General features: G+C 37.4%; 1 protein-coding gene across 9 annotated transcripts in view; it reads right to left on the reverse strand.

The window, feature by feature from the left end:
• SYNE1 (spectrin repeat containing nuclear envelope protein 1) overlaps window positions 1-27,520 on the reverse strand; it is a 288,954-nt gene that overhangs the window by 69,140 nt on the left and 192,294 nt on the right. For 5 of the 9 annotated variants that reach the window (XM_041470094.1, XM_041470093.1, XM_041470087.1 and 2 more), the window contains 15 exons: window positions 26,713-26,853; window positions 22,026-22,193; window positions 21,123-21,284; window positions 19,820-20,014; window positions 15,646-15,819; window positions 13,661-13,852; window positions 9,328-9,462; window positions 8,614-8,720; window positions 7,420-7,570; window positions 6,475-6,609; window positions 6,159-6,314; window positions 5,159-5,368; window positions 3,725-3,826; window positions 1,866-1,985; window positions 174-374 (listed from right to left, as the gene is read on the reverse strand). In XM_041470094.1, the coding sequence (XP_041326028.1) occupies window positions 174-374; window positions 1,866-1,985; window positions 3,725-3,826; window positions 5,159-5,368; window positions 6,159-6,314; window positions 6,475-6,609; window positions 7,420-7,570; window positions 8,614-8,720; window positions 9,328-9,462; window positions 13,661-13,852; window positions 15,646-15,819; window positions 19,820-20,014; window positions 21,123-21,284; window positions 22,026-22,193; window positions 26,713-26,853 (2,349 nt within the window). The remainder of the gene's footprint in view (window positions 1-173; window positions 375-1,865; window positions 1,986-3,724; window positions 3,827-5,158; window positions 5,369-6,158; window positions 6,315-6,474; window positions 6,610-7,419; window positions 7,571-8,613; window positions 8,721-9,327; window positions 9,463-13,660; window positions 13,853-15,645; window positions 15,820-19,819; window positions 20,015-21,122; window positions 21,285-22,025; window positions 22,194-26,712; window positions 26,854-27,520) is intronic. The other 4 variants (XM_041470091.1, XM_041470089.1, XM_041470095.1 and 1 more) reach the window with 4 other exon arrangements.

Genomic DNA, 27,520 nt, shown 5'->3' on the forward strand with positions numbered 1-27,520 from the left:
AGTATTCATCTTTCAACCTACAAGGCTTACCTTTGCTTCTGATTCTCCTTCTCCCCAAGGAAGGAACACATAAGGAGGAAGCAGTTGTGTGGTTCTTAGTTTCCCACCGGGGCTCAAGCATGACAACAAGCTTACAGTCATTACTAGTCCTGAAATATGTCTTGGTTTATTACCTTATGTTTTTCAAGCAGCGACTGAACCTCTTCCTTGGAAGAAACAATCATTTTCTGGTCACCAGCCATTTTTTCTTGGCCTGTTTCTACCAGGTCAGCCAGGTCCTGCAAAGCCCGCTCATACTGCCTCTTCAGAGCCATATTCTGATTCAGATCACTCCGCCTGGATCCAATGATCATCAGCAGCTCATCATACTTATCCTGGGGGGCAAAGGGCAACAATGGTGGGTCTTATTTCACACCTTACAGGTCTTCCTAGAACCAACCTTACTGTCCCTATACTTTCTGTGAATACTAGCAGAATAACATTTATTTCCAGCTCAAAAAGAGTTTGCAGATATACTGACTTCATTCATAAATTAACTCGCCATTTAAAGACAGAAAAAATAAGCAAGACCTGCAACTCTCTGAAGTACATGCATTTGGGGAAAAAATAGCAGAATTCCAAAGGCTCATGTAAGTAGCAAAGATTTGGCTTAATGCATCAAAAAATAGTGACTACCATGCAATGCAGATGCTGTTTACATTTTACTTTTTATAATGCAGAGAATTGCATGGATTCCATCATGGATACAGACCATAGGCATTTCAAAGTCAGGTTTGCTTCCCCCTCCTTCCCCAGAATCTAACTGGTAGCAAGCATGACACATAAAACTTACTGTAATAACCAAAATAAGCCATACTTTTGATCTATACAAGACATTCCAACAACAAAAATATCTCTATGATCATCCAGTGCTACAACAAAGTGCCCACGCTCAGACTGCAGCTGGCTTTCCTAGCCTTAAACAGAATTTTGTGAGAAGCAAAACTGTCAGAAAAAGCCAAAGAAAGGCTTTTCCAAAAACTGTAATGAAGGAGAGGGGGAGCATAATGGCACATAAACTGAGAAAAAAAAAAAAAAAAGAAATACCCAAACAAACCAGGAGGAGGTGCTAAGACCAAAAGGATAAAGAAATGGGCAAAAGACACATTTCTTAGTGATTTATTTCTTAGTCATTCGTTTTTAATTGATATCACTATCTAGTTGGCTTAGTAAGTTTATGGTCCAGTTTCAGCTCTTTTATTTGCTTCCAATTTATTATTACATCATTGTAAATGGTAAAATTCATTCATAAACCTTCTCCTTGATATTTCCTCAAGCATTCCCTTGCATCAGCCAAACTGTTCAAAAAGGACTTTCAACAGGTTCACAGAAGTTGTGGATCAATTGCCCACATGTATTGACACAGGAGGTGTTCTAGGAAAAGCAGAACCTTTCCAGTTTCAGGTCTCACTTCACTCTCTGTCCTCCTTTACTCCCTTCCTTCTCTGAATGATAGATGTGAGACAGTACTAAACCACAGATCATGAGACTCTGGTGAGAAAAGGGATGAACCTTCAGCAGACAAATTTATGTTTACATGATTAATGTCATCTGTGTGAAAAGGGAGTGGATGAGAGCTGGCAGAAAATATGGTTTTGTCGATTTTTACAATTAATACTGCTAATATCAGAGATGTCAGAAAATCTGAAGAGGCAAAATTGTAAAACGAGGTGAACCAGAGAAAACATAATCTTTTATACATACTGAAATGCCTTAAAATCCCTTTTCCTAAACTACCTGATGAATAATAAAAAGTATTCCTTTGCTTTCACAGGTGAGAAAGGTGATAGGATGGACAGGTCTAGGATGGAACTAATGAACCATACCTGGATTTTAGACAATTCTTGTACAGAAGGTTGGTCAACATGTAGCTTGTCTATACGCTTCTTTAATTCATTGATTCCAGCATCTAGTTCCTTTAAACCTTCTTCTGCCTGCAGTATGACCTGTATATGAAAATTACATTGCTCAGTTTTAAGTTTCAATAACAGTAGTGTAGCTGGCCTACGATCAGATTTTTTTCTGCTTGCAGTACCAATCACACCTTCAGTGTGCTGAAATTTTAAAGGATGAAACTTTAAAAGATGGATTTTAAAGGAAGGAAATGTATTAATTAAAAGCTGGGAAAGCCCAGTTTTTTTCTTAAAGTTAAATAAGCATATCATTATCAATTTTTAATAACAAGCTGTTTTACTATCATATAAAATACTATGCTTAATATTTTATATACCAAACACAGCTATGAAATTCCATGCTTTTAACCATACAATAGAGGCCCCAAATAATTTTTTTAATGTAACAATGTCATTTAAAGAATTTTTCTTTATTAATAGTCATTCCTGTGATCTCTGAGCACCAAGAAATCAACCAGCACAGCAGAACCCACGTAAGAATGCAAAGAGCTCTGCGTAGTTCCATTTCAAGACTGGGATGGGGCCAACATTACTGTCAATGAAAAGACCTGTACCTCCTCTTTTGCAATTGGAAAACTACAACTTCAGAACACAGACTGGTATTTGCAAGTGCCTGAAGGTTATGAGTTTTTTCCAGTGGAAGCTACAAGCATCCCTAGGTGTCTGCTGAAATAAAACATGCAGATTATAACAAAGTTAAAAGTGCAAGGTAGATTCCTGTACTTAAAGTCCTTTGTTGAGGCTCTTTCTGGAAGCTTCCTATCCAAATATTTTTAAACTATGTATGTGAAGTAGAACTCTTGCCTTTCAGCAGCATGGAGTTTGTACAATACAGTCACTAAACTTGCATTTCATGCAATTGAAGTCACCAGGCTGATTAAGAGCCTTACCTCTATTTTACTAATCACATATTGAACAAGCAGCAATGCTTTTATATCTGAATGTTTTATCAGCCAAGGGAGATTTTCTGCAACAAATAACTGCACTTTCTTTTGTTAACACATTGTTTTCCTAGCTGGTAGTTAAATTAATCATACTGGAAATAAATTTTTGCCAATGTTTGGCATCACAAGTGATAGAAAAGAAAGACACAGTACGACCTCTTTTTTTCATACAGAAGACTTATACTCCTTCAATATTTGAATGTCAGGTATATAAAGTCCAGTATTTCTGTTTAGCTGAAGGGTAACTCTCTTCCATTTAGCCACCTGCTGGCACCAGACATCACTAACAAGAAATATCTACAAAAAGTAGCCTCATTCATTTTTCTCACTGGCAAAACAGAAACAAGAAAACAGGATGTATTTTTTCGTATATATAATTAATTGTTCATCAGGCCATTCCTGATAAAGAAATAATAACTTCTGACTTAAATTGAGTAACAGTAAAGACATCACTATAAACCAGTGAGCAGGAAAGTGCCCTTGATCCTTATTAAAGTTTAATAGTCAAACAATTTAGCAAAACTCTGGACTTTTTTTGTTTATTGAAGTTTTATTTTTTTCATATACTGCCCAGTATAAACCTAACTAGGTACTAGGTCAGCTGGGGAGATGAGAGAGACACTTTTGCTAGGGTTTTTTTGTTGTTGTGCCTTTTTGTTTTATTCACTTATAAATATGTGTAATACACTCTTGGACATACTTTTCCTATACTTAATGTGAACATCTATGTTCTCCCATTTAAAGGAACTGTTCTCTAGAATCCATTTATACTTTGGATAAAAACTTTACCTCTTCCCCTCTCCCCAAGTGACAGATATGTGGTAGTACCTGCATTTGTTCTGTTTCTGGTCTGTCAGCTGCCTCTGCTAATTTCTGTAGAAGTAAGTATTTGTTATCAGCCACCGATGTAAACATGAGCTTCAGATCATTCTACAGGAGACAAAACCAATAAATTACAGTCAATCACAGCACAAAACAACTGAAAAATATTCCATGCTTCAAGAAGTTTAAAGTATTAAATATTACATGGTAGCACTACAGCATAAAAACTATTCAAAAAGCATCACAATTAGCCGATACAAAACATTTAACGGTGCTGAAAATCCAGCTATGGAGACTAAGAGCTAAAGGGACTCACACTTAAATCATACCCCATGAATGCACTTCTACTTTTGCCTTCCAATTAAATGATTAATTACCAAGAATCATTATCTTAATGTAAAAAAAAATTCTTGTGCAGTTTATTCAACCGCATATGATTGTAAACAAGTTTCGTTTTACTTTTTAAGGCAAGTTATTTTAATTACAAACTTGAACTAATATAACACATAAGTAAACAAGACCTCTGCACATTACAGGGCTAATCACAAGCTGAAAGTTTTAGAATATTTTATCAGAACAGACACCTAAATATTACTTAACAATTTTGCTTAAATACAATTAATCATCTTTTTCTTGCACTCAACAGAAAATTATCAGTACATTTTTCTGAGACTTTCAGCATTACATAAGAGGTGCATTAATGATTTAGTACTTATTTTTACATTCAGTAATTATTTTAAATACTGAAAACCTCTAAGAATAATGCAATGAATTCTCATCAGCCTTGATGTCATCAGCAAAGGGAAGTCTTTCATTGAAAAATGGGAGATTGCAGAGGATAGATTAGGGAGTTAGAAAGAAAATCTAGCAGTAAGACTCTATGCAAAGATGACCCAAATCTAAAGACAAAAGGTTTTTTTAAAAAAAATTATGTTTTTTTTAATTAAAAATAAACCCTACTGAAAGGGTTTATATATTAATGACAATGATAATGACAACAACAATAATAATAATAGGAGATAAGGCAGACACCAAGTAAGATCTGAAAGCATTTCTGAAGCCTGTTTGAAAAGTTTTCTGTAAGTGCACATTTCTCCACTTACCAGCATTTTTTATACCTGCACAGACTTCCTCTTTTTTTTTTTATACCTTCCTTCCATTTTTTTATACCTTCCACAGACTACTTGCTGTAGTGCCAGCAGGGTGAGACAGCACAGAAAAGATTATCACTTTACAGTAATTGCATGAGTTTTAGAAGCCTTCCAGTGGAGAGTTTATATTTTGAGTAATTATTAGGGTATCAAATTTTGCATAGCTTGAGAAATTTGATTTTTCAATAAAAAACCTGTGACAACTTTGTTCTTTTGATTTGGCACGAAAAATTCACCGCCTTTATATCCCCATTTGATACAGACCTCTGTTAATTTCAACACCTCATACCTTGAATGTGATGATTTGCTGGAGCCGTCCTTTCATCTGGTTGCATCTCTGATTTACCACCGACTCCAGTAAGGTCAGTCTTCTCAAGAGACAATCCAAAGTGTCTTCTATAATAACCCTCTTATCACTACTCTCAGGAAATATCTGAGCAAACAAATTCTTGTTCTTATCCACTTCTTCTGTTATATCTTTGATTTCTTTGGCAAGAGACTAATTTTGTAGAAAAACAGAAGTGACAATTAGACATTCCGGAAAGGAGGTAAACATTGCCATAGCCATAGCCAATTTTGCAATGATGTAGTGAATTTTTTACATGGCTGGTATAAACACACACGAGAAAAAGATGGAAGCTACAGTAATCTCTGATAGTAAAAATATTCCATGCTCCAAGGAAAACAAGTGCTGGAACAGAAACATCTGGGTTGGATTAAAATCTAGCCCAACCCTCCTGAGGTAAATATGGACATCTTCATCTAAATCAGGATGCTCAGAGCCCTCTCAAGCCTGAATTTGAATGCTTCCAGAGATGGGACATCCACCTCCTCTCTGGGCAACCTGCTCCAGCATTTCCACACTCTAATTTTGAAAGATTTCTTCCTTATATCTTGTCTGAATCTATCCTCTTCAGTTGAAAACCATTGTTCCTTTGTCCTATTGCCTCTCTCTCCCCCCCACCACTCAATTCTTTCCACCTCCCTCACCCTTAATTAATGTTGATGAACCTGTGCTGTTTCTATATCTCAGAGTATTCTTCTCTCTTTTTCACTTTGTTCCAATTTCGACACTGTGGTGTTCGCTAATCCTTAGATGTTAAACAGAAGAAAGAGTCCATGTTTTCTGCAACATTCTCTACATGGCCAACTGCAGAATGCTGCAGTTACATAGAGATTATGTCAGCGACATGTCACTTATCCAGGATTTTAACACTTTTGTTCTGAACACTACATAAAATGCACACTTATTGGCAATTAAAAGAAACTCCTACTCATGCATTCCTCACCTCTTGCTTGCAGAGGTAGGTTTCTGTTTCTTCTTCTGGCAACAGAGCTGTAGCAACAAAGACTTGCTCTTCCACACCATCCAGCCACACGGACGTGGCAGTGACACCATCATACAGCTTCTGTTCCAGATGCAGGGTCTCCTCCACCCGTCCAGCCTGGGCAAAGGAACCAGAGAAGTCCAGCATAGAAGTACGAGACAGTCTTCCCAACTTCTAGTATTTGGGAAAGGCCTGGATTTCCAGGTCATAGCCAGAGGAGTTTTCACTGTTAATGTGGCTTTGCTGTAGGACAGGTGTAAAGACAACTGAAAATTACCTCAGATGAGACATCTTCAAAGGCCTGATTCAATTCAACCAGCACTGGTGACACTAAGGATTTATCTTCATCCTGTGTCTCCTCCTTATACAAAGGCATTCCAGGTATTAGTCTGTTTGGTCTGCTATAAAGCTGCTGAGAGAGAAGCACTAATTAGGATGCATCTACCACATACAGGGCACAAAATTTAGCTGTACAGATTCCCTACTGACTGAGGCTATCACCTGCTAATACTGATGGTCCTCCCACAAATGCTCCATGTCATGAATATTCTGCATAAATATTACTCAACAGGAGGTTCACTACAAATGCAGGATAAATTCTTGTAGCCAGAATTAAAAATTACTAGTTTTTACCAAAAATATTATCAATTACTCTTTAATTAATACAAGCTATTTAGAACTTTGGAAGCTGATTAATGGAGCCTTATGCAAAGAAGAGTGGACTTGGGTCTATTAACAATAAAATGGAAGATGTATGCTAATACAGACTTTGGTTTGTCCCCAGTTTAATTGATTAATCCCCATTTCTTTCAGGAAAAATACTCCTTCTAAAATTCCTCACCCACTAAGATCAAGAATTGAATGTATCCAATAAAGTCAAACTGAAAATAACAGTTTTCCTCTAAGCTGTTGCCAGAGTACTGATCAATTCCAGAGTGATGACTTGCTACAGAATTATCCTGAGTTAGATAAGTAGATATATATTTTTGTCTGAGCTCTTTCTTCCTTTCTAGTTCATTAACCTGATGGTAGTGCAATTCAAATCACTTTGAACATAAGCAGTGCTGGTGCCAATATGTAACAGTTTTTAAAGGTGTCACAAAATAAATTGCTCCATATCTCACGCCTTAACTACAGCACCTTAATGGATCTACATATTGTACCTCTTGTTGTAACAACTACTCTCAAAGGGAAAATGGAAAGAGAAATTTAAAAAAGCTACCAGCTGTTCTTTTTCCAAAGCTTTCTGGAGCAGTCTCTGCTTGGTACTGAATTCCTGGTATAGGCTTTCCCATTTCCTCTTCATCTGTTCTTCAGATGATGGCTTCTCACCTTCTAAGACTAGTTCCTCAGAGAGTGCATCAGGCTTCTCACTGAATCAGAAGATGCATAAAGGTTTAATAAATACACAATTTATAATAATTTAAAGTTATAATTTTCCATTTGGAAATTCTACATTTAAATTAAGTGCTACTTTTTAAAGCTTTGACTTGGTGGTTTTGGTTTTATTTTTCCAAAAATAACACGAAGGGTGGTTTGAACAGCAAGAAGTTCTTATCTGATGAAATAGAATGTACTTTCGAAAAGACGGTTTGAAGCTGCAAGTACCCAAAATAAGTAAAAAAATCCCCAAACTAGACTGGGGGTTATACTGCATTGAAATGTAACCTATAAAGAGCCTTCAATTCAAAGCATGAATTAAAATAAATATTTTATCTGACTTTTTCCTCATCTCTTTTCTCAAAATGGTGAACTATGTCCTTCCTTCACAGTTTAATGAAAGACAAACATATCACTTTAGCTTTGGTAAACAGTTAATCACACTCAGAATTTTCTGCCTGGTAGTTTGTTTGTGGGTTTTTTGTTTGTTTGTTTGTTTGTTTTTTAAATTTCTATAGTACACCATCACTTGACAGAAGTAAGCCTCAAGCAGAAGGAGACTGGTTGAGTAATTTCTGGCATTAGAAGGCTTCAAAAGGAAAAATACTTTCTAATTGCAGGAAAAATAAAATTAAGCAATGAGTATCTCATCTGAAAAGATCTGGTTACAATGGCAGATGCCAATGTTTGAGATGGATGTGATTCACACACTGCAATGGTCCATACAGTTACAGTAACTGATCCACTGCTTGTCTAATAAGTCTCACTAGTCTTCAATTTTACTGTGACTCCTGTTAGTAAGAATAAAGAGCATTTCTAAATGCTGAAGGTGATCTATTATCACAAAACTCTTTGTGTAACTGTATTATCAGACCCCTAGATTATAAACCAGGACTCCAGTAGCTTTATAAAAATGATAAAACAAAACAAAAAAACCAAAAATTAGAGGACAATGGGCAGAAGAGGGATGTAAGCATAGGGTTGACAAAGTACAGCCACAGAAATTTACTTTTTGGAACAACACATGAAAGCACACCTTATAGACAGCCCTTCAGTAGAGCTTTGCTGCGTCAGGATCTCTCCTCCACGGCACGCTACTGATCGAAGCAGATTCTTCTGCTCTTCTAGCTCTTGTTCCAGCTCCTAGCACAGCAAGTCACACAAGACAGAAGAAATCTCAAACAGACTGGTTTTGCCTTGGAAGGATATGTCTACCTTGTTTAACTGCCATGCAAAGTTAGCTGAGCTACTTCCGAAATGGCTTGCTTGAACACCAAAAGTAGTCCAAAATCTCCAGCCAGAGACACAGAAAAATTTGGTACATAAACTGGATTACTGAACTAATTAACTGGTACAATGCAGTTTCTGGAACCTACCCAAGTAAGAATATCTTCAAATCATTCAACACAATATATAATGTAATACGTGTATCTTTGCTTGTATGAAGACAAAGCTATTATTTTGAGTATTATCATCTCTCCTTAGAGTAACTTAAAGGGTTGATTCAATTTTATTCTGCTGATGGACAAATTTTATACTACTGATTATGTGAGTTGACCATGGTCATCCAAGTCTAACCTGCCTGCCTGTTACAGATGTAAGACAGGGAACTCAGATGCATCATTACCAAAGCAGTGAGTATGAAACAGTGTAAAAATTAATATTTCAGTGGATATATTAAGAAGAGTGGCTCAGCTATAGCATTAAATGCAATCTAAAGATGGGAGTAAAAGAAAGGCAGAACACCAACTTTCTGCTGCTGCAGGGTACTCTGCTGCTGCTGTGAGCGAGTAGTTCTTGCTTGTGCCAGCCATTCTTGAACACTGGGGCTTTGTGAGGAAATGAAGTCCAGATCACTCTCCTCCTTTTCTTGTAACGATCCCTGCTTTAAGAAAGAGACATTAAGATTTAAAAAAAATCTCCTACATTGTTAGAGAGCAGACAGGTTCAGCTCATCTACACAAAACCTCACAAGTTGCTGGCCCATGTAAATTCTGAAGTGAGCAGTGACTTTAGATTTCTGACTTTTACTGGTTTTTGGTTATTAGCAAGAAAAGCATCCCTAAAAATGTAAAAATAAACATGCACTTAGCAGAATCAAAGACCACAGGTCAGAGACCTTGGACTGATGCTTTTCTAAAGACTGTTCTGCTTCTAAAAACCAGCTCTCATCTGCAAAGGAGTGTGCAGCTTTACCCAGCAATGCAGGGATTCAGTGGTTTGTTTCTGCCAGGTTTTTTATCTAATTAAAACAATTTTTTTTTTGTCTAGTTGAAAAGGAGAAAATTCTGGTTGTCATTCTGGTCAATATTTATTTATCAGTAAGTACATAACTCTATGTTCGGCAGAAACACACTGGGTAAACAGCAGATGAAATGATGTGAACAGCAGAGAAAGTAAGAGAGATCAAACCACAGAATGTTAGAACAGCACAGCAAAAGCAACAGGTCCTTCCATTCATATCTCTACCACGTTTTTCCAACATGAGTGATTAGACAGGCTTTCTGTGTAAGCAATGCAAAAAAGAACAAATGCCTCAATAGCTCAAAAAAATGTTTTATCAACTTCTTGGCTTCAAAAGTCCATGCTGCCTGTAAGTTTAAGTAATTTTAGCAGCCAATGTATTCAAACGTAGGTATTTTAACATGCTTGGCTTTATGTTACACACAGACATGTAGGCCTGGCTACTTAGATGTACACATCTCCCTGGACTTATTTAATATTTCTTGCAGTCATATGATTGTAGAGCTTGCACCTTTTTGGTTTTTTTGAAAGCTTCAAGAAAGCTTAATACTGGGGCTTAATACTTCTCCCATTTTGTTTATATATTTCATTTTTGCAGGATTCCTATTATGCCCACAATTCAGCTTTTATTCCAAATGGATTAAGACTGCCAAATGGTTCAAAAACAGGCTCTCCAAACCACAGACACCCTGCCTTCCAGGTGATATTTCTCAAATCAGACAGGGACCAGCATGGCAGAAGGTGGGTGCAGAAATCGTACTTGCCCCAGCTGGTGCTCCTTATGCTAACAGCTGAGATGGACCTCTGCCACCAGTTACCCTGGCACCAGCCACTGAAACAGTGGCAGAGATTTGCTAAGTAGTAGAAGGTTAGGTGTAAGATTTTAATTTTGGGAGATGGTAAGTGCACTGAAGTTGAAAGGACTGATCAGTGTTAAGAGGTGCAAAACAAACAAGTAACTGGTGCTGCAAGTTATTTCCTTGCTTTATGAAATAACTTTGTTTTACTAAGGTTCCGGTTTGCAGGTAAACTCTGATACTTTTCTTTGTAGGAGCAAGTTTCTAGACAAGCTGACGTAGTTGGAGTGTGAACTGTGTTATTACAGAATGTCAGACTGGTCAAAGAAAATAGTATGTGATAAGTAAAGAAGATCTGGAAGTATAGCTTTTCTATTACGTATTAGGAAACAGACAATGTTTCTGTAAATTGGGGGGGAAAAAAATCTGCTTAATTTTATATACTCTAGGGACCATAGTTATTCAACTTTTAAATTTCTTTAGAGAACAGTATCTAGTTCTTCCTTGCATTTGAGTGGGCTGGTTGATTTCAGCTACATTTTGGGTCTTTTTCTCTGGGAAGAGAAATGAGAAGATACAGTTTTGGAATTATACTGACATATAATTAATAGTCTCATGGTTCCTGCAATAGCAAGGAGTGTAAAAGGGATTGTGGTATTTGTTGATGCAATGAGGTTTTTCAAATATGCTACTGTGCATACTTTTTAGATCAAAAGTATTTGTGAACCAGATTTTATCATTGTCAAATTACAGAATGAAAGTTTGAAAAACCTTACATTTGCATTTACAGTTGCATTTTCACTTGAAGTCTGTCTGAAGGAATTGTATTGTTTTCTTTAAACAGCCAGGAAAGTACGAGCTTGAACTTGTCTTTCCCAGCTACTGTCCAGTCTAGCACAGAAATAAATGGAAAATCCCTGAAGATGATTGTGATGAAATCGATCTTTCGAAGGATTTCAGAATTATACAAACTTATATGAGGTACACTTTTTCTTATGAAACTGGAGTCGCTCCTCCCCACACACCCTTTGCAATAAAAAGTAAAGAAACACTATCTGTTTTGTTGAGGGTTTTTTATTGCAGGATCTGTTCTACTGCTTTGTTTTTTAACGAGTCTGTGTTTCATTGCCTCTAAACCAGAGAATAAACAGTAACAGATACAATACTTTTTGTGTATCAAAGTGCTACCTTTGGAGACTTTATAGTCCGGAACACTCCATGTTTCTGATTAGTTTCACTAATTTTTTTTAATGAATAAAGAAGTTGATGTCCAAGTCACCTTTTCTGTATTACTAGTGACAGTTATTAACTAAAATTAGAAGAAAACTGAAATTGTTCCAAAAGTGAAAGTCAGAGTATCTCATACTGACTCCTAAAGAGCCTTGTGCACAGGGATAACAGACAGGCTGAAATATCCTTTAAGGAAAATATAGCTCAGTCTTTATAACAGTCTTCCAGGGCTACTTGGGAGGTTCCTTCTTTTGGGAGGAGGCTGGTCTATTATCAGAATATCTGGAGACATGTAAAAATCTGAGTTTTTTACATGCATGAACAACAGTGCTGTTAGCTTGTAATGTTTCTCAATGTTAATACTGGCATTGGACAGAATTTGGGGCATCTGATGCTCTTGGCCTTAGTCCTCCTTAGTGTTTGGAAAATGACATTATAGAACTCCTCATTTGAAAAAAATTGCTCAGTGAAGATTAGAAGAGGTTATACTGCCTGTGTTTATTTTCTTACATGATCTGTAAAAGAAGTCAAATAAAGACTTGAAATTCATAAAGAAACTTGAGTCTTGCATTCACGCACCTTCTTAAATTATTCATATTCTACATCCGGAAATTATTTTGTTATTTTAGATTTTAGAAGACCATCCAAAAATCTATTTTAAGAGTTTAAGTAAACTAAATCACACCACTGCATTTTAAAATATTGTTACATTTAGCAAACTGTGTGATGCCTTTCCACTTCACAGGTAATATATGAGAACAAAGTATCATGTGCCCACATGGTGTTGATAACTTTTCATTTGCCTAGTCATGAGATTTAATAAGCAAGAATAACATTAAAGTCACTTCATCTTAGAGGTAACAGGAACTAATACCTGGGGGGGGGGGGGGCCTCTTTTTTTTTTTTTTTTTTTATTTCTCTATTTTTCTGAAATTATGTTAAGTTTTAAAGCTATGCAGTTGCTTTGGACTAAAAATAGTTCTTAGAACATCAAGTGACTTTTCAAGCTAACCTCTCAGCAGACTTTAATCTGCATTACAAGCCAGAAATCTTTGAAGCTTATCATGTTTAATTTGCACAGCAAAGCCAAGAAAAGAAGTGAAAGAAAAGGCGGGGGGGAGGGGGAAGGGAGTCACAGCAGGGCAAGCAAATTCAAAACCAGTCAGTCACATTACATGGTTGGGTTTCTTGTATGTATTCGGTTCTCCACATGCTAGTTTGACCTAAAGAATGACCAAAAGCAACTGTTAAATACAATGAATTAGTGGCAATGAGCAGACCAAAGCTGCTAGAAATAGGAACCTAGGGCAAGACTGAGGTTAAATGAATTTTTGCTTATATAATGTTGTATTTTATATAATGCTGCCACCAAGTATTAGCCATAATTAAAATGTTCCCTTATGTTACCTGTTCACTGCGTTGTGCACACCATGAAAAAGCAAATATTTAGGATCATTCTTCGACTGGGGAGAGTAATCCTGCCCCAGACCATACACAATCTAAACAGACTGGAAACAGGAATAGACTATATCCAGACCAAGCTAATCACCTATCTATTTTATTATTGTCCTTTCAGTGAAGATACTTAGGTTAGGATAGTTTTACCAAAAAGCAATGTTAACTTGAAAATTATCAACTAAAGCTTTCTAGACAGTTCTTTATTTTGGAGCTATAATTCCATTTACTAACTAAAGATTAATAACTCAAGCTGAATCCGTGCAACACTTTCACTCTTTTTCCCAGTTGCATAAAGTTGCTATGAAATCCCCAAACTCCTGCCCACCATGAGAACAGCTGGAAGGAGCCACTCACCCGAATGTTGATCTGTTTGTCGTGGAGCACTCTCTGCAGCTCCAGAAGGCTGCCCTTCAGTGTCCTGAGCTTCACAGCCAGCTGCTCTGCCTCATCCTTGGTATGAGCCTTCCCTTCCATAAGTAAGTTCTCATTGTGCACGGACAACTCTGACAAAGCTACAACCTTCTGTTCTATTTCAACCAGCATGTTCTGCAGCAGCAAAAACAAAGACCCAAATTCATACATTTTCCAGCACTTGTGATGTTTTCAGGCAAGATGACCTGTGGCCTACCTCACCCGTGTCCAAACTAAGAGAAAGTCAGATTATCATTGCTTTGGCTTCCAGTCCCATTCAGACTTCTTTAGAATATGCTTGCAAATGTTTGTATTTGCCATTTCAGTTTGCAACCATTTTCAAAATAGGAAATTAAAAAGTTACTTGGAAGAAATAATTTGTTGTAGAGGAGATGCTCTTTATTTGCATATTAAAGGTAAAGCCTAAGAAGCGATATGGACATCCATTGATGACAAGAAATGAAGCACGCAGCCAGAGCTACTTCTTTCCTCTTCTTTCATTTACACGTAGTCAAGTGCTTGCTACCTCCTCCTATGTGTTGCTCTGGCTGTGTTGATAAGCTTCTCTTGTCACTATTTGCTCTTTCTGATTGGTGCATGATGGACTTAAGGATTTCTGTATAATCCTCTTTAGTCTAAGGAGAGACTTAAAGTGACAAATCTCTGGCATGTTTGTTCTCAAAAGCTACTTCCCTGACATTCCATTAACCATTCATGTATTAGAGACATTGTGCATATTTTGATCTCCCAGATTCAACGCTCAAACAAGTCTTGCTCAAAAACTTAGCCTGACATCAAATGCTTTTGTTTCCATAGCAACTGTCAAGTATGAATTTAGAAATATTTCTCCTGAAGGAATACGTGCAGAATAAGATTGCCAGAGTCTCTAAAAAGTGGAAAAATATATAAAACTTACTGCGTTAAGGTTTTAAGAAGCAGCAAAAGAAAAGCAGTATGAACTCTATCACAAAGTAAACTTTTCTTTTTGAGTTTCCTACAGACTGTATTAAAAAAAAAAAATACTGCTTGGTTAAAGTTCATAGGGTTTATCTACATACAACAAAGGGCTCTCAAGGACAGGTGATGAAAGACCTCTTGAGACTAAGCAGACTGAAAATTCCAGTGATGAAGCATTGTCAGTGAAAATTCTTCTGACTTGCATGAAACTTAACTCTCATTTAGCCTACAATAATTGAGATCATCATTCTTTAATAAGAAAAGTGATCTTTTGCCCATCTGTCTCTTGTCTCTTTTTAAGTTGTATATAATGATCATATAATTCTAAACTATCATTTAAAAATAGAAAACTCCCAATAATTTGAGAACCTGGATTTTATGAATGACCTAAGTCTTGTTAATAAAAGTATTTGCAAAAGTTCTTACTGCAGCAACATGTCTTTTCTTGGTTGTTTTGACATTCTGAGTTGATTCATCTTCAAGCCATAAAACCAGCAAATACTGATGATTATCTTTTATTTTTGCATGCATGTAAGCATTGTTCCTGAAGAAAATACAGCACTATCCCAGGCATCATGGCTAGTGCCAGTATGTTCTTCAGCTGGAAAAGGACGTGTAGGAAAGTACACTGCAGGTGTTTTCATACCTGACATATGAGCTGTTCAACAATTTCAGCTTGAAGAGAGCAAAACCAGTAAGTGAAGAAAATAAAATGCCTTTAAAGGTAAACAAAATTACATCTGAAAGAATGGAACTTAAAATCTTTCTGCAGTCAGGACATTTTGTTTTCCTACTGCTATGTTCACATGGGCTTTCCAAAGTGCTGTTTGCAATCTCTAATGAGAAATTAAGAACAGGCTACATTTGTTTCACAAACCTTTGAGGAAGCTTATAGAAGATGCTAAAGAGCTCAGAAACTTCTCAACAAATATGCTGGCTCATTCAGCTAAATAATTGTCTTAATATTTTACCTGGCAATCTACCAGCTGTGCTTCCATGTCCATAGGTTCTTCTGCAGGAAGCAGAGCGGTGTCCAGCGATGCTCGGGTACTGAGTAGCCAGTGGTCAAGCTCATCAGCTTCACAACGGTACCTCTGAAGAGCCTGCTCCTGCCGCTGCTCTTCAAGCTGCTCATTCAGTTTTTCCTAGAGGTACAAATTATATTTTACTTTTTAGGAGAAATAAACCATAACAGTCACTTCTAAAAAGTCGTTACTCTCTATTTTGCACAAATCCTATGCAGGATTTCTAAGATATATTAAGACCTATCTTTTACAAAACATTATTTCTTTCAATTGCTGAGTGTGTTTTTCTGAAATTCTGTTTCAGTTCAGCCATTTTATTTCTACTTTCTTCAGCAGAACTCTGCTATTACAGCTTTCTAAAGGGGAGGTCTTTTCTGCCCCCTTTTTCTGCTCTCCTGTTGGTTTCCCCACACATGATTCAGTTTGCTCAATTAGTACAGCACTGTTTGCTTAGGGAGAAAGATGCACTTGAAGGAAAGGAATACGCACAGCTGAGAATGCGTTGCAGGGAAAGGAAAGCAACTTTGCCTTTTTTGGCAGCAGGCTGTTAGTCAGCTTTACTGTCTCTCAAAAGAGGGGTACTTCAAGGACAAAACCAAGTACGGGTGGGGCCTTGGTACAGTCACATGGGTAATGAGTAGCCTGAAGAGCCGTCTACCTTCTCTGGCCTCTCAGAGAATCCCTAAGCCATGGGGTATGGAAGGACATTTAAGCTTCAGTGGCTGCTGATATTACAGCAACACAGATGCCCCCAGGTCCATCCATCAGCTCATCCCTCCATTGGAAAGACAGGGAGTGATCAGCAAAGTCTTGCTCACCCTTTAATTGTCCCATATGAATCTGAAAACTGGCTGAACACCTGTGACCAGGGTACAGTGATCAGTGGCACAAAGTCTAGTGAGTGGCCAGTTATGAACGTCAACAAATTTGCTAATGACACAAAATGCGAGGAGTGGCTGATAGGTGTGGGAATCCATAAAATAAAAGGTTTTTGAGAAAGCTGCAAAAGGCAGGCCTCATAGACAGCAGAACTGTGATTAGAGCTAAGTAGTAGCCATAAGACAGGTCAGCAGAAAAATTATGTAAGAAGTACAAAAGTGAGGACAAATAGAACAATGGTCTGTGTATTAACACTTGGCTAGAATAACTCCCTAAGCTGCAGAAAAGTATATCTAGCAAGATATTAGGAAGTTCTAAGCTTAATAATAGAGCTCTGTGCATTGTGTTTTAAGGCTTACAAGCAGGTATTGTATTTGAAATAAGCAAGCATTGTTTTAGCTGAAGATATGTGTACTTATAGTGATTGGATGGAACTACTGTCAATATGCTTTTGCTTTGTGTGATTGGTCAAAAAACTTTTAAAGTAAGTTGTAACATTAAGTTCTTGTTCTGCTGCCTGGGATGTGAGCTGATGGCATCTTCCCATTGTCATAACCATGTAATGAGACTGATGCTGGAAAATAAAATAGGTCAAGGCATGTTCCTCAGAAGTCCCAACCCATTTGTGATTTGTACATAGCCCCTGGCCGGCGATAATAGGCAGAGGGCTATTCTGCCATCTAGATGGACCCCGAAAGGCTATGAAAATGAGCTGACAGGAAGAAAGGAAAGTGTGAAGCCCTGTACCTTCAGGGGGGCAACACCATGCACCAAGTAAAGGCTGGAGGCTAAGCAGATGGAAACAGCTTGGCAGAAGAGAACAAGGGGGGTCCTGGTGGACTCCAGGCTGAACATGACCCAACAATGTGCAAAAGAAGGCCAGTGGTGTCTGGAGCTGCTTTAGGAGTGCTCTCACCAGGATGAGGGAGGTGATCTTGGCCCTCTACTTAACACTGGTGAGTCCACACCTGGAGTAGTGTGTCTAGTTCTGTGCCCCCCAATACATGAGAGACACTGAATTCTGGAGAGAACAGAGGGGATTTCATGGATAGGAAAACAAATAGGATGATCAGAGGATACTTAGCTGTATCAGATAATGTGAAACCTAAGCATGGTGCAAATATTATGGAACAAGGGAAAAGATTGTATTTGATCTGGCTGGGATGGAGTTAACTTCATTGCAGCCTGTACAGTGCTTTGCAGCTGTGGTTAAATCTGTGCTGATAACACAGCAATGTTATGGCTACTGCTGAGCACAGCATAAAGGCTTTCTATCTGCCCCTCACAAAGGCCAATAGGCTGGGGGTGGGCAATAGGTTGGGAGAGGAGATAGCCAGGACAGCCAATCTGAACTGATCGAAGGGATACTGCACACCAGATGAGATCATGCTCATCAATAAAAGCCCAGGGAAAGGGAGGGGCATTTGTGGTTATGGTGTTTGTCTTCCCAAGAAACACATGCTGAGCTTTCCAGGAAAGTAGCTAAACATCTGCCTGCTGATTGGGTAGTAGTGAATAAGTTCCTCATTCCCTGCTTGCATGGACAGTTCTTCCTTACTCTGTTTAAGCTGTCATTATCTTGATCCATGAGTCTTTTTGTCTGTCTTCTATTTTTAACCTATCTCTGTAGAGAGGAGGATGATGAGAGTAGATGTTTGGCTGCTGGCAGGGTCAACCAACAACACTTCGTAAGGAAATTCAGACTCAAATTTCAGGGCAACTTCATCACACAAAGAAGTGTTTGCACAGCTTTTCTGCATGCTCAATTTCAATTTAAAAAGTTAAAAATTGCTGTTAGAACAATTTAAAGAATAATTATAGTTGTTAGATGTCTTAAATAATCCAGACCTGAACAGTTCTCAAATGCTAGTTACTTGAATTAGGTCCACAGAAAGAACAATATTATCAGTCCTCACCCTCACCAGCAAAATATTTTTATCACTTCTCTTATCTTTATTTCTACATTTACTTACCTGGGGTGTTCTGGAAGGTTTTATCTGTGAAATCAGAGCTATAAAGTACACAGGTTAAATTACTGAATGTTGTCCATACATCCTATGTTTCCTAACCAGGATATTAGGGAATACTTGTGGTATAGTGTCAAAGTATCCTAACCACAGTTAAGAGTAATATATAACTCATGATTTATCTTAAAATTAGTAGTTAGCGTTTCCTAACTGCTACCAAGATGTTTGTTAGATCCTCTATGGAGTGCAAGCTATAAACATCAAGATCCCCTATTCCACTTCCAACCTTTAATTTTTAATTAAAAGCTATTTTTCTTATGGGAAGGAAAAGCTTAGTGCAACTTTGCTATTTTAAAACTAAAAAAGATATTTTCTAATGACCTGTTCACTGTCCTGGGTGACTGGACAAAACTAAAGCAGCTGAAGCACACTGAGACTCTCCTGTAATCCAGTGTCTTGGTTTGAACTCAGCTGGTCACTAAGCACCACACCTTAGATCCACACAGCCAATTCTCACTCTGCTTCTCTGAATCAATTGATGATGGAAAATATGAAGGCAGTAGTTGCTGTGTTTCTGAATTCACTGCTGCAGTTCTTAACAGTACAGAAATAAAGTTGCCCTGCAGTGTTCAAAGTAGCCAACCTGTAACCATTTTTAGCATGATTGCATGCTCTCACCTGTATAATATATGCAGCAACATTTCTATTTGTAAAGAGCTTGTAAAAATTCCCTTAGTATTAAAGGATTTTTGGTAAAGTTGGTAGGCAAAGAAATAAAAGGGTGCATCTTTCATGAAAAAAGGTTTGGGTGGAAATCACTGGGAAGATGAGCATAGACAAGGCAAAGATTTGGAAGAGGAGCTGTTTCTTGTTTTAAGTTTTCCCTCTTCTCTTGTCTAGCAGCTTAGAGAGATGATTCCGCAAAAGCATATTGTAGACAATGTGACTTTTAATATCTGTACTTCATTTATGCACACGCACATACAAGTATATATATACATATATATATATATATGTGTGTGTGTGTGTGTGTGCATGTGTGTATATATATATCTCCATATGGCTATATATAGCCACAAGAAACTTGGAACATATATAATATTTGTGTGTACCAAATTCTTTCTGGCTGCTTGTCCCTTAGCAATAAGATGAGGGTCTCACTAAAAAAAGAATGCTTATTTATTACTGAAAGGAATTGTGAGAAATAAGCAGAACTGAAAATTACTTTTTTTTTTAATGGTGACTAACAATATTGCTGATGTTTTTTCTTGTACCTCTAATAGCTGTCGTTTCCCTGATGCCTTCATTCGAATTGTGGCCATTCGCTCTGCCAAGACTGTGAGGGTGGACTGCAATGCCATTTGATCAGCACCTTCTGCATCCAGTGGTTCTGAAACAAGCTCCTGGGCCAATGATGTCTGAAGCTCACTGATTTCTTCTTGCAACATTAGAATCTCATCCATCAAAGCCTATCAAGAAATGAGAGCAGAGAATACATTTGCTTCACTTACCAGTGAGAAGGAAGTATATCAGGAGACCTAGACTAAATATAAAATTCAAGACAACTATCTCAAGGAGAACCAGGAACACAGAGTAGAGCAGACCATTACTACCAGTATTCCATAAGGACTGAGTCCTGCTTTTAGAAGCTTGAGTCAGGATCATGTATCTGGCTACTTAAATATAGATTTAATTACGCATCTTGAATTTCAAACATATCACAAGGAATTATTTTGGAAATTGGAAATTTATTTTTCCAATGAATTATGCAGGGCATTCTAGTATTCACAGTAAAGATAATGAACAAGTAAGTGAGTGTGCGTTTGTGAGAGAAAAATAAGGGCATGTTTCAGCTTCTAGCCTAAAACTTTCTAACAGGATGAAGAACATTCAGCAATAGCTGTAAATATTCAGAGATTTTACAGGTATCTTGAAAACTGGTTCATAGGATAAGAATAAGAGTAGGAACTGTTTTTGCACCATGGAATAAATCTCTGAATCTGGACAGACCAGATAAATTCAAGCTATCACAAAGCTTAGGTGATTACAACTCAGACCTATGTCAGATGCGTTACTTAATAAAGTATTCTGTTATTATTCAGATCATAATTTCTTGACACTTCCCTTGTGAGGGAATTTTTGTGTGCTTTTGGTTTATTTTGTTTAGCAAGGTGAACAATTTATTTTGATCAATATACAGTGCATCAGTACTGGTTATGATCTTAGTAAATCTGGCAACATTATAAAAATTCTTCAGCAATGATGCTGAAGAACAGTATATATAGCTGTCATTGGACACAATGTGGGACAAAAGCTTTTGCTGATTCAATTGAACAAACTTATGATCTATTCCATTTTTTCCAAAAAGGCTCCTTACTAAAAGAATCCCCATCACACCACCTTTAGAACAGCAGGAAGCCCACAAAGACAAGAAAGACAGTTAACAAAGAAGGTTCAAGCAACAAATGCATATATTTGAGGTATCCAGCCATGAAGAAGGTTACTGTCTAAAAAACAGAACCAAAGATATGCAGGCAATGTGCACTCTCCCTGTCCTCCTCACATATAATATTTTACCTGATGTTCAGCCATCTGGCTCTCTGGGCTTTTGGCTGGTTCCAGACTCTCATTTAGTTTCATTTCAGTGGTCTCCATTTTCGTGGATATAGACTGGAGTGTGTCCTGATACTTCTGTTGACGTTCAAGAGCTTCATAGAGTGTGCGCTGCTTTTCACTGATCTGAAGAAGAATGAAAGGTATAAATTCTGCTATTTAGTCTGCTTCATATGTCCCTAGGCTTAAGACACTAAAGCAAAAAAAACTTGCAACAAGTTTTCAAGAGTATAAACTACAAAGCAAAACATCCACATTAAAAATATTTATTTACTTTAAATTTCATAAGTAAAATTCTAGGTTCTGCTGCTTAAAAGAAATAGACATTAATAAAGAAGGGAAAACCTATGCACATTCTCATGCATTATTTCCGATTTCATGCACTCAACCATGGATATGCACTATTTGCTAGACACATAGGTCCTAATACCCCGTAACAGCTACTGTGCCTCCGAAAAAAATTTATAGTATGTGATCAAGACTGACCATTTTCATAAATCACTGAAAAATTATGCTGCAAAACTATACAGAAATGTGTTGATTCAGTATTTGGAGAAACTGGATTCTGGGCCTTCTTTGCCTACTCATCCAGCATGACTGGATATCCCTACTAGATTATGGAATACAGTCTGTCAACAGTCAATATTTCTGAAGCCAATTATCAGCTTTAATGACTCTTATTTTTACTAACAGATGTCCATCTTGCACAGGCTTTCAAACAAAGAATGGAAATAATATATCCAAACTAACAATTAAAGTTACCATTTGAAAACCAAAAACTGCAGGGAAGACTACATGAGCCAGCTATTTGAATTTTATTCCCTACAAGCTAGCCAACTATTTTGAAGTCTCCAAATGCAAACTTACCACATTTTTCAGTGTTTCCCAAGAACGCTGCAAATCATCCAATTTGGCGCTAGCAGATGATTCTAAGCCTGGTTCGTAAAACTCCTGGGTGGCTGAGGTGCTGGGTTGAATTTTAGCAGCTTCTGTCTGCAACTGTTCAGCAGATAAGGCTTGGTAATAAGCAATGTCCTACAAGCACGAAGTACATTATTGCACTTTCAAAAAGAAAGATACTGCATGCTATCCTCCAATACTGTCCCACTGCATATGTCCATTAAAATAAAGCCCACAAAGCCAAAACCACCAGGAAACCTCTTAGTAACACGGTAAATCAATACTTAATAGTAGCAGACTGAGCATGTTTTGGACCTTCACTATGATCAGGATTTTGGACACATTTTTTTCATGTCCATATTAGCTAGGAGGTGCAGAAGGCAACTGCGGACAATCACAGAAAGGCTGTGATGGGAAGTGCTATAAATAGGTGTTGTTCCAGCACCATTACAACTGCACATGGGGGAAAACCTACCACAAAAGACAGAGGGTTATGGTACTGTAGGTGGCAAATATCAACCTAATAACACTGTCACAGAGAGAGCAGCAGAAGAGCCTAAAAGGAATATACTGAAGGACTGGTAAATGAGGCAAGAAAGAGTATGAAGCATCAGCTTATTGTAAGCTTTCAAACAAACAGGCAGCCTCAACTAACTTATAAAAGATATTCAGAAAAGGGACCAAAATTGCTAAGGAAATGGGAAAATGTTCAAACCACCAATGAAAATTCCAAGCGGAATTATTTCTCACCAGAAATTCTATACTTAGTGTATGGAGATTTCTTCAACTGTTGCAGATGACAACTGAAAACATCTACAGAAAATGCAGAATTAAGGAAACAAGTACAGTACCTATACTTAGGTCAGGAAAGCAGACTTGATGACAAGGATTATTTAAAACTGAAATCATGTATGACAGTTAGCACTACATTATTTGGGAGGTGAAAAATGCTGCCTCAAGGGAGGGTGCAAAGCAGACTCAGTGGTGCTCACTGACAGGAACAGAGGCCATGGGCACAAACTGAAGCACAGAAGATTCCCTCTGAATACCAGGAAATGCTTTTTTACTGTTAGGGTGACTGAGCACTGGAACAGGCTGCCCAGGGAAGTTGCAGGGTCTCCATCCTCAGAGACACTCAAAATGAACCTGAATAAAGCCCTGGACAGCCTGCTGTATATGGTCTAGTTTGACAAAGGGTGTTGGGCCACATGATCTCTGGAGGTCCCTTCAACCCCAACCATTCCATGATTCTGTATAGATGTACAAAAGTTAGGTACTAAACAAGACTAATTCTGGGGTACTGGAGCTCAAAGTGTAAGAAGGATCCTAATCTGGAATGGAATGCAAATGTGTTACCTAATACCATATGTGAATAAAACCAGACAAGCTCTGGAAGAGCACAGAAACCAGATCACTCCCATAAAACTGACCAAAAGTGTATGATTAGGTACTTCTTCAAAGATAATAAATGGGAAACTTAAAAAATTAAATTATGATATTGTTATAATGTCCAGGAGCTAGCATGGAATAGGTAATAGCTTAGCACAGCACTCAGGACTGCAATTTCAGAATTTTTCACTCTGACCAGAAGTGATCTTTCCAAGTAATGGTGAAAAATTGCACCAGTGGAGGCAACTTCTCATTTTGCCTTGCCTGCAGCTACTCTCCAGCCCTTTGCCAGTCCCCTCTCAAGACCAGTGCTTCTGTGACCTCTTAACATGGTTTTCAGAATAAAGGCCTTGTTTTCACAGAGAGGGAAAAGCAATCCTTTTCCCCATCTTGCCAACTGCTTTCTAGAGTATACAACATGGCAGCTTCTCTTTGGCAAGCTTTCACATCAGGACAGCAGGAATCCAGATGTTCATGCAAGTAAAAGATTCTGCTTCCTCTATAAAGGCCCTAATATCCCATGGCTGTTCTTAAGAAAAGTAGCCAATGAACAGTGGTCAAGCTTTGTTGTTAGATGCAGTGGCAAAGGGTGTGTTTAGATTTTGTAATACATGTAACAAGGGCTGGTGTAACCTCGATGAGTATTCATAACGGAAAGAGAAAGAATCCTTAAGTAGGCTGTGTACAAGGAGATAGAAAAGCATTTAACAGCGACCCACTGGATAAGACTAAAATCATAGGATCAGCTGTGGCCTACAGGGCATCATGCCAACACTTCAGCTTTTCCAGTTCAATGCTCTGCACTGTGTATCAGGAAACTAAGTTTTAAAAAGCGTGTCAAATTTTAATCAATTGCATCTTCGTTTAAGTGCAAGGAGATTTAGCCTCAAAGGATTCTCATTCAGTACTGCAGCACAGACAAAGTGTCTGTCTTTGCTAAACATCAAAATTATCTGCATTTCAGGACTGTTAACATAATATTTTATTTATTATGAAATTCCTCAGTGTTTCCAACATTAACACCTTTATAGTTCCCCCCACCCTGCTGGTTTTGGAGGAGTTTCAGAAAAAACCCATTTTTTAACTTATGGTAGTGCTAGAATTGTCACTTTCTTGTATTTCTGGTCTTGTTTTAATCTATTTCAATATATATCCTCATTATTTCACTAATAAGCAGTAGTCACTTGTTTTATATTTTCATTACTTGTCAGAAATGTAAATAAAGTGTGTAGATGTCTGAATTCAGACCAGCTATGTTTCACCATTAAGAGATGCTAGGAAACTGATGAAACACTACAGAGAGTTATTCAGGATGAATTAAAAAGTAGTCTTAAAACATAACCTTTCCTTCCCCAATTGCCTCTTCAGAAGAGTTTTACAATTTTTCCAAAGACTAAACTCATGTTAGTTTAACATGAGATTATGAACTAACTCATGTTATTCTTCATTTTCTAGAGTTTATGCTCACTTTTTTTTTCTGGTAGTTTGCAGGCGATCTACCTGTGAGAAATTAGTTCTTAACTTTGGCTACTTATTAAAACAAAATATTTCTGAATTTATTTTGCTGATTTGCTGTAAAAATACAAAATGTTTATAACTTACATTTGAGCTCCTAGTTCACTAACATCTAGGATATTGTTTTTTAACCAACCTTCTCTCCTGAAGTATCCCTGGGCATTCATCATGACCAGCACTGGCAGTTTCATAGCTTCTTTAGTCTTAATCTCATGTGAGTGTGAACCTAAGAATTTTGTAAGTAAACCACTGCATTTTGGAACGTTCTTCCGCTGGTTGTTCAATACATGCAGTTCATTTCAACATTAACCACACTGAAGAAAACTTCAGCTCTAAGTTTTTAGGATTCTTATAACAGCATCAACTTTATCTCAAAAATTTTCTGCTAAATGAAAGACATAATATTTTCCAGTTTTGCCCTAGTAAATCGCTTATTCTAAAACTTGTATTTTGGTGTCCGCTTATGGTGCAACAGCATGTTCACTGTGTTTTCCTTATTGTCTGAGTGACTGGAGCTGTTTGACTTGTTTTACATTTTCAGAGAAAAGTAAAGAACTGGCATTAGCTTTGTTGTTTAGGAAGCAAGCTGCTTTTGGTCCTTTAACTCCTTTATTAATCAATGGTGTCATAAGACTTCTATGTTGAAATATATAGATGTCTTTCTACTGTATGTCAACTTCACAGAGAACATTCTGATTATCTAAAATTATAGAAAACTAGAAAAATCCTTCTTATGCATTATACAACATTTTGTAGTATGCCATTGATGATTTTGTCACTTTTACTATCTTACAATAATATTTTCTTATGTATTGTATTTAGCAACTTCTGTAGCACCATATGCATTTCTGAAATTAGCAGAAGGAATCAATGAGCATCATGCTCAAACTTGTTTAATTCTATCCAGCAGTGCAGCACAACACATTCTAACCTTCACATCTGCAGTGGTCAATTTTGGAAGCAGTCACAAATGCAAAACCAACCAATCAACCACAAAATCCAGAACATGATGAATTCAGTGAGGTGGTGACAGGTTTTAAGGCTCATTTCTAAACTTCTAAAGAATAAAATTTTATGTGTGACTTCATGTGCATAGTGCTCAATGTGCTGGCTCAATACTTACATTTTAATCAATACTGATATACACTTGCTCCTACAAGAAGTGCAAGAGTCCTCAGTTTTGATTTAAAATCTAATACCTGATATTTCACTGATCTGCCTCACTGGCACTTAAAATAGACTGCCATGGAAATGAACAATACAGGAAAAAAAAACCCTACATGAAAGTTAATAACTGAAATGATATTAAGTAGAAGATACCAGGCTGTGATTTCAGTGCCACAATGGTAATGGTACAGTAAGATAGATGGATATGGACATAATATAGTGTTTCATTATGGAGAGTAAAAAAAGGCATTTTTTCTCAGGATGCAAGATTCCATTGAGTACTACTGAGAAAATAAAAATTATGTTATAAGTAGAAAACACTGGTGACATTGCAATTGTCACTTGAAATTTATTTTTAAAAATAAGGAATAGCTGTAACACTGGATTTATACATTTTCAACTCAGAAGTCAATACCTGTATCCATTTTGAACCAGAACCTGAAGGTTCAGTTTGGTAAGAGGTTAAGCCTCAGTTCCTTGGAGCTATAGCTGAACATTATTTCAGAGGATTAAATAAACCACCTGTGGAATGGAACCATGTATGTCTGAGATAAAAGCAGAATGAATGCCAAGAGAGAGGTACCTGGTTAACAGAAGCATCTGTATTAGCCACAGGTGAGGGAGAGCGACAGGCAGGTGGAGAAGAAATCTCACTGTTGGTTCCCTCCTCCCCAGACTCCTCAGTGACAGGGGAGAGCAGCGTGTGACAGCGACCAGCAGTCATCTGCCACAGGAAAAGCAACCCCAGAGCATAGGAAGAAAATCAGTTACCTCAGCTGAGGCTTGACTTAGACTGAGATCAAAACAACACATGGCCAGAATTACCACAACATTAATTAGTCATGCTTCATGCTCCTACATTTACCAGTTTAGAAATCTGTTGAATAAATAGTCTCATTTACTTGTCATACTTCAGTATGAAAATGCTCTCCTGTACCCTAATGGATTTTAAAAGACAATGTAGAGCAAGCAACTCAATAATAACAAATTCAGCTTTGCCTAAACATCTTCTAATACAATCTCTGCTGCACACAGAAATACAATGGAATGCTGCAGAATACTGGATTATTTGTCTCAGTATCCAGGTCCGGTTGGAACAACAAGGAACAGACTGGAAATATAAAATACACACAACCCAGTATTCAAATGTAACCTCCTTCCTTCCCCAATGTTGCTATAGAGGGATAAATCCTGAAGTCTGACACTCAGACAAAAATACCAGTAGCATCAGCAGAATGTTTGTAATGAGACCCAGTCAGAAACAAACAAGAGCAAAGTCAAATATTGGGCCTGTGGCAGTGCTTAGACAATTTCATTTTCAGTACACTCATCTGAGAATACAGGAACATACTGTCAATTATCACATCAACATTTTAATTTGTGAAAAGCCT

The sequence above is a fragment of the Pyrgilauda ruficollis genome, unplaced genomic scaffold (assembly GCF_017590135.1).
Source record: "Pyrgilauda ruficollis isolate IOZ18807 unplaced genomic scaffold, ASM1759013v1 scaffold24, whole genome shotgun sequence".
NCBI lineage: Eukaryota > Metazoa > Chordata > Aves > Passeriformes > Passeridae > Pyrgilauda > Pyrgilauda ruficollis.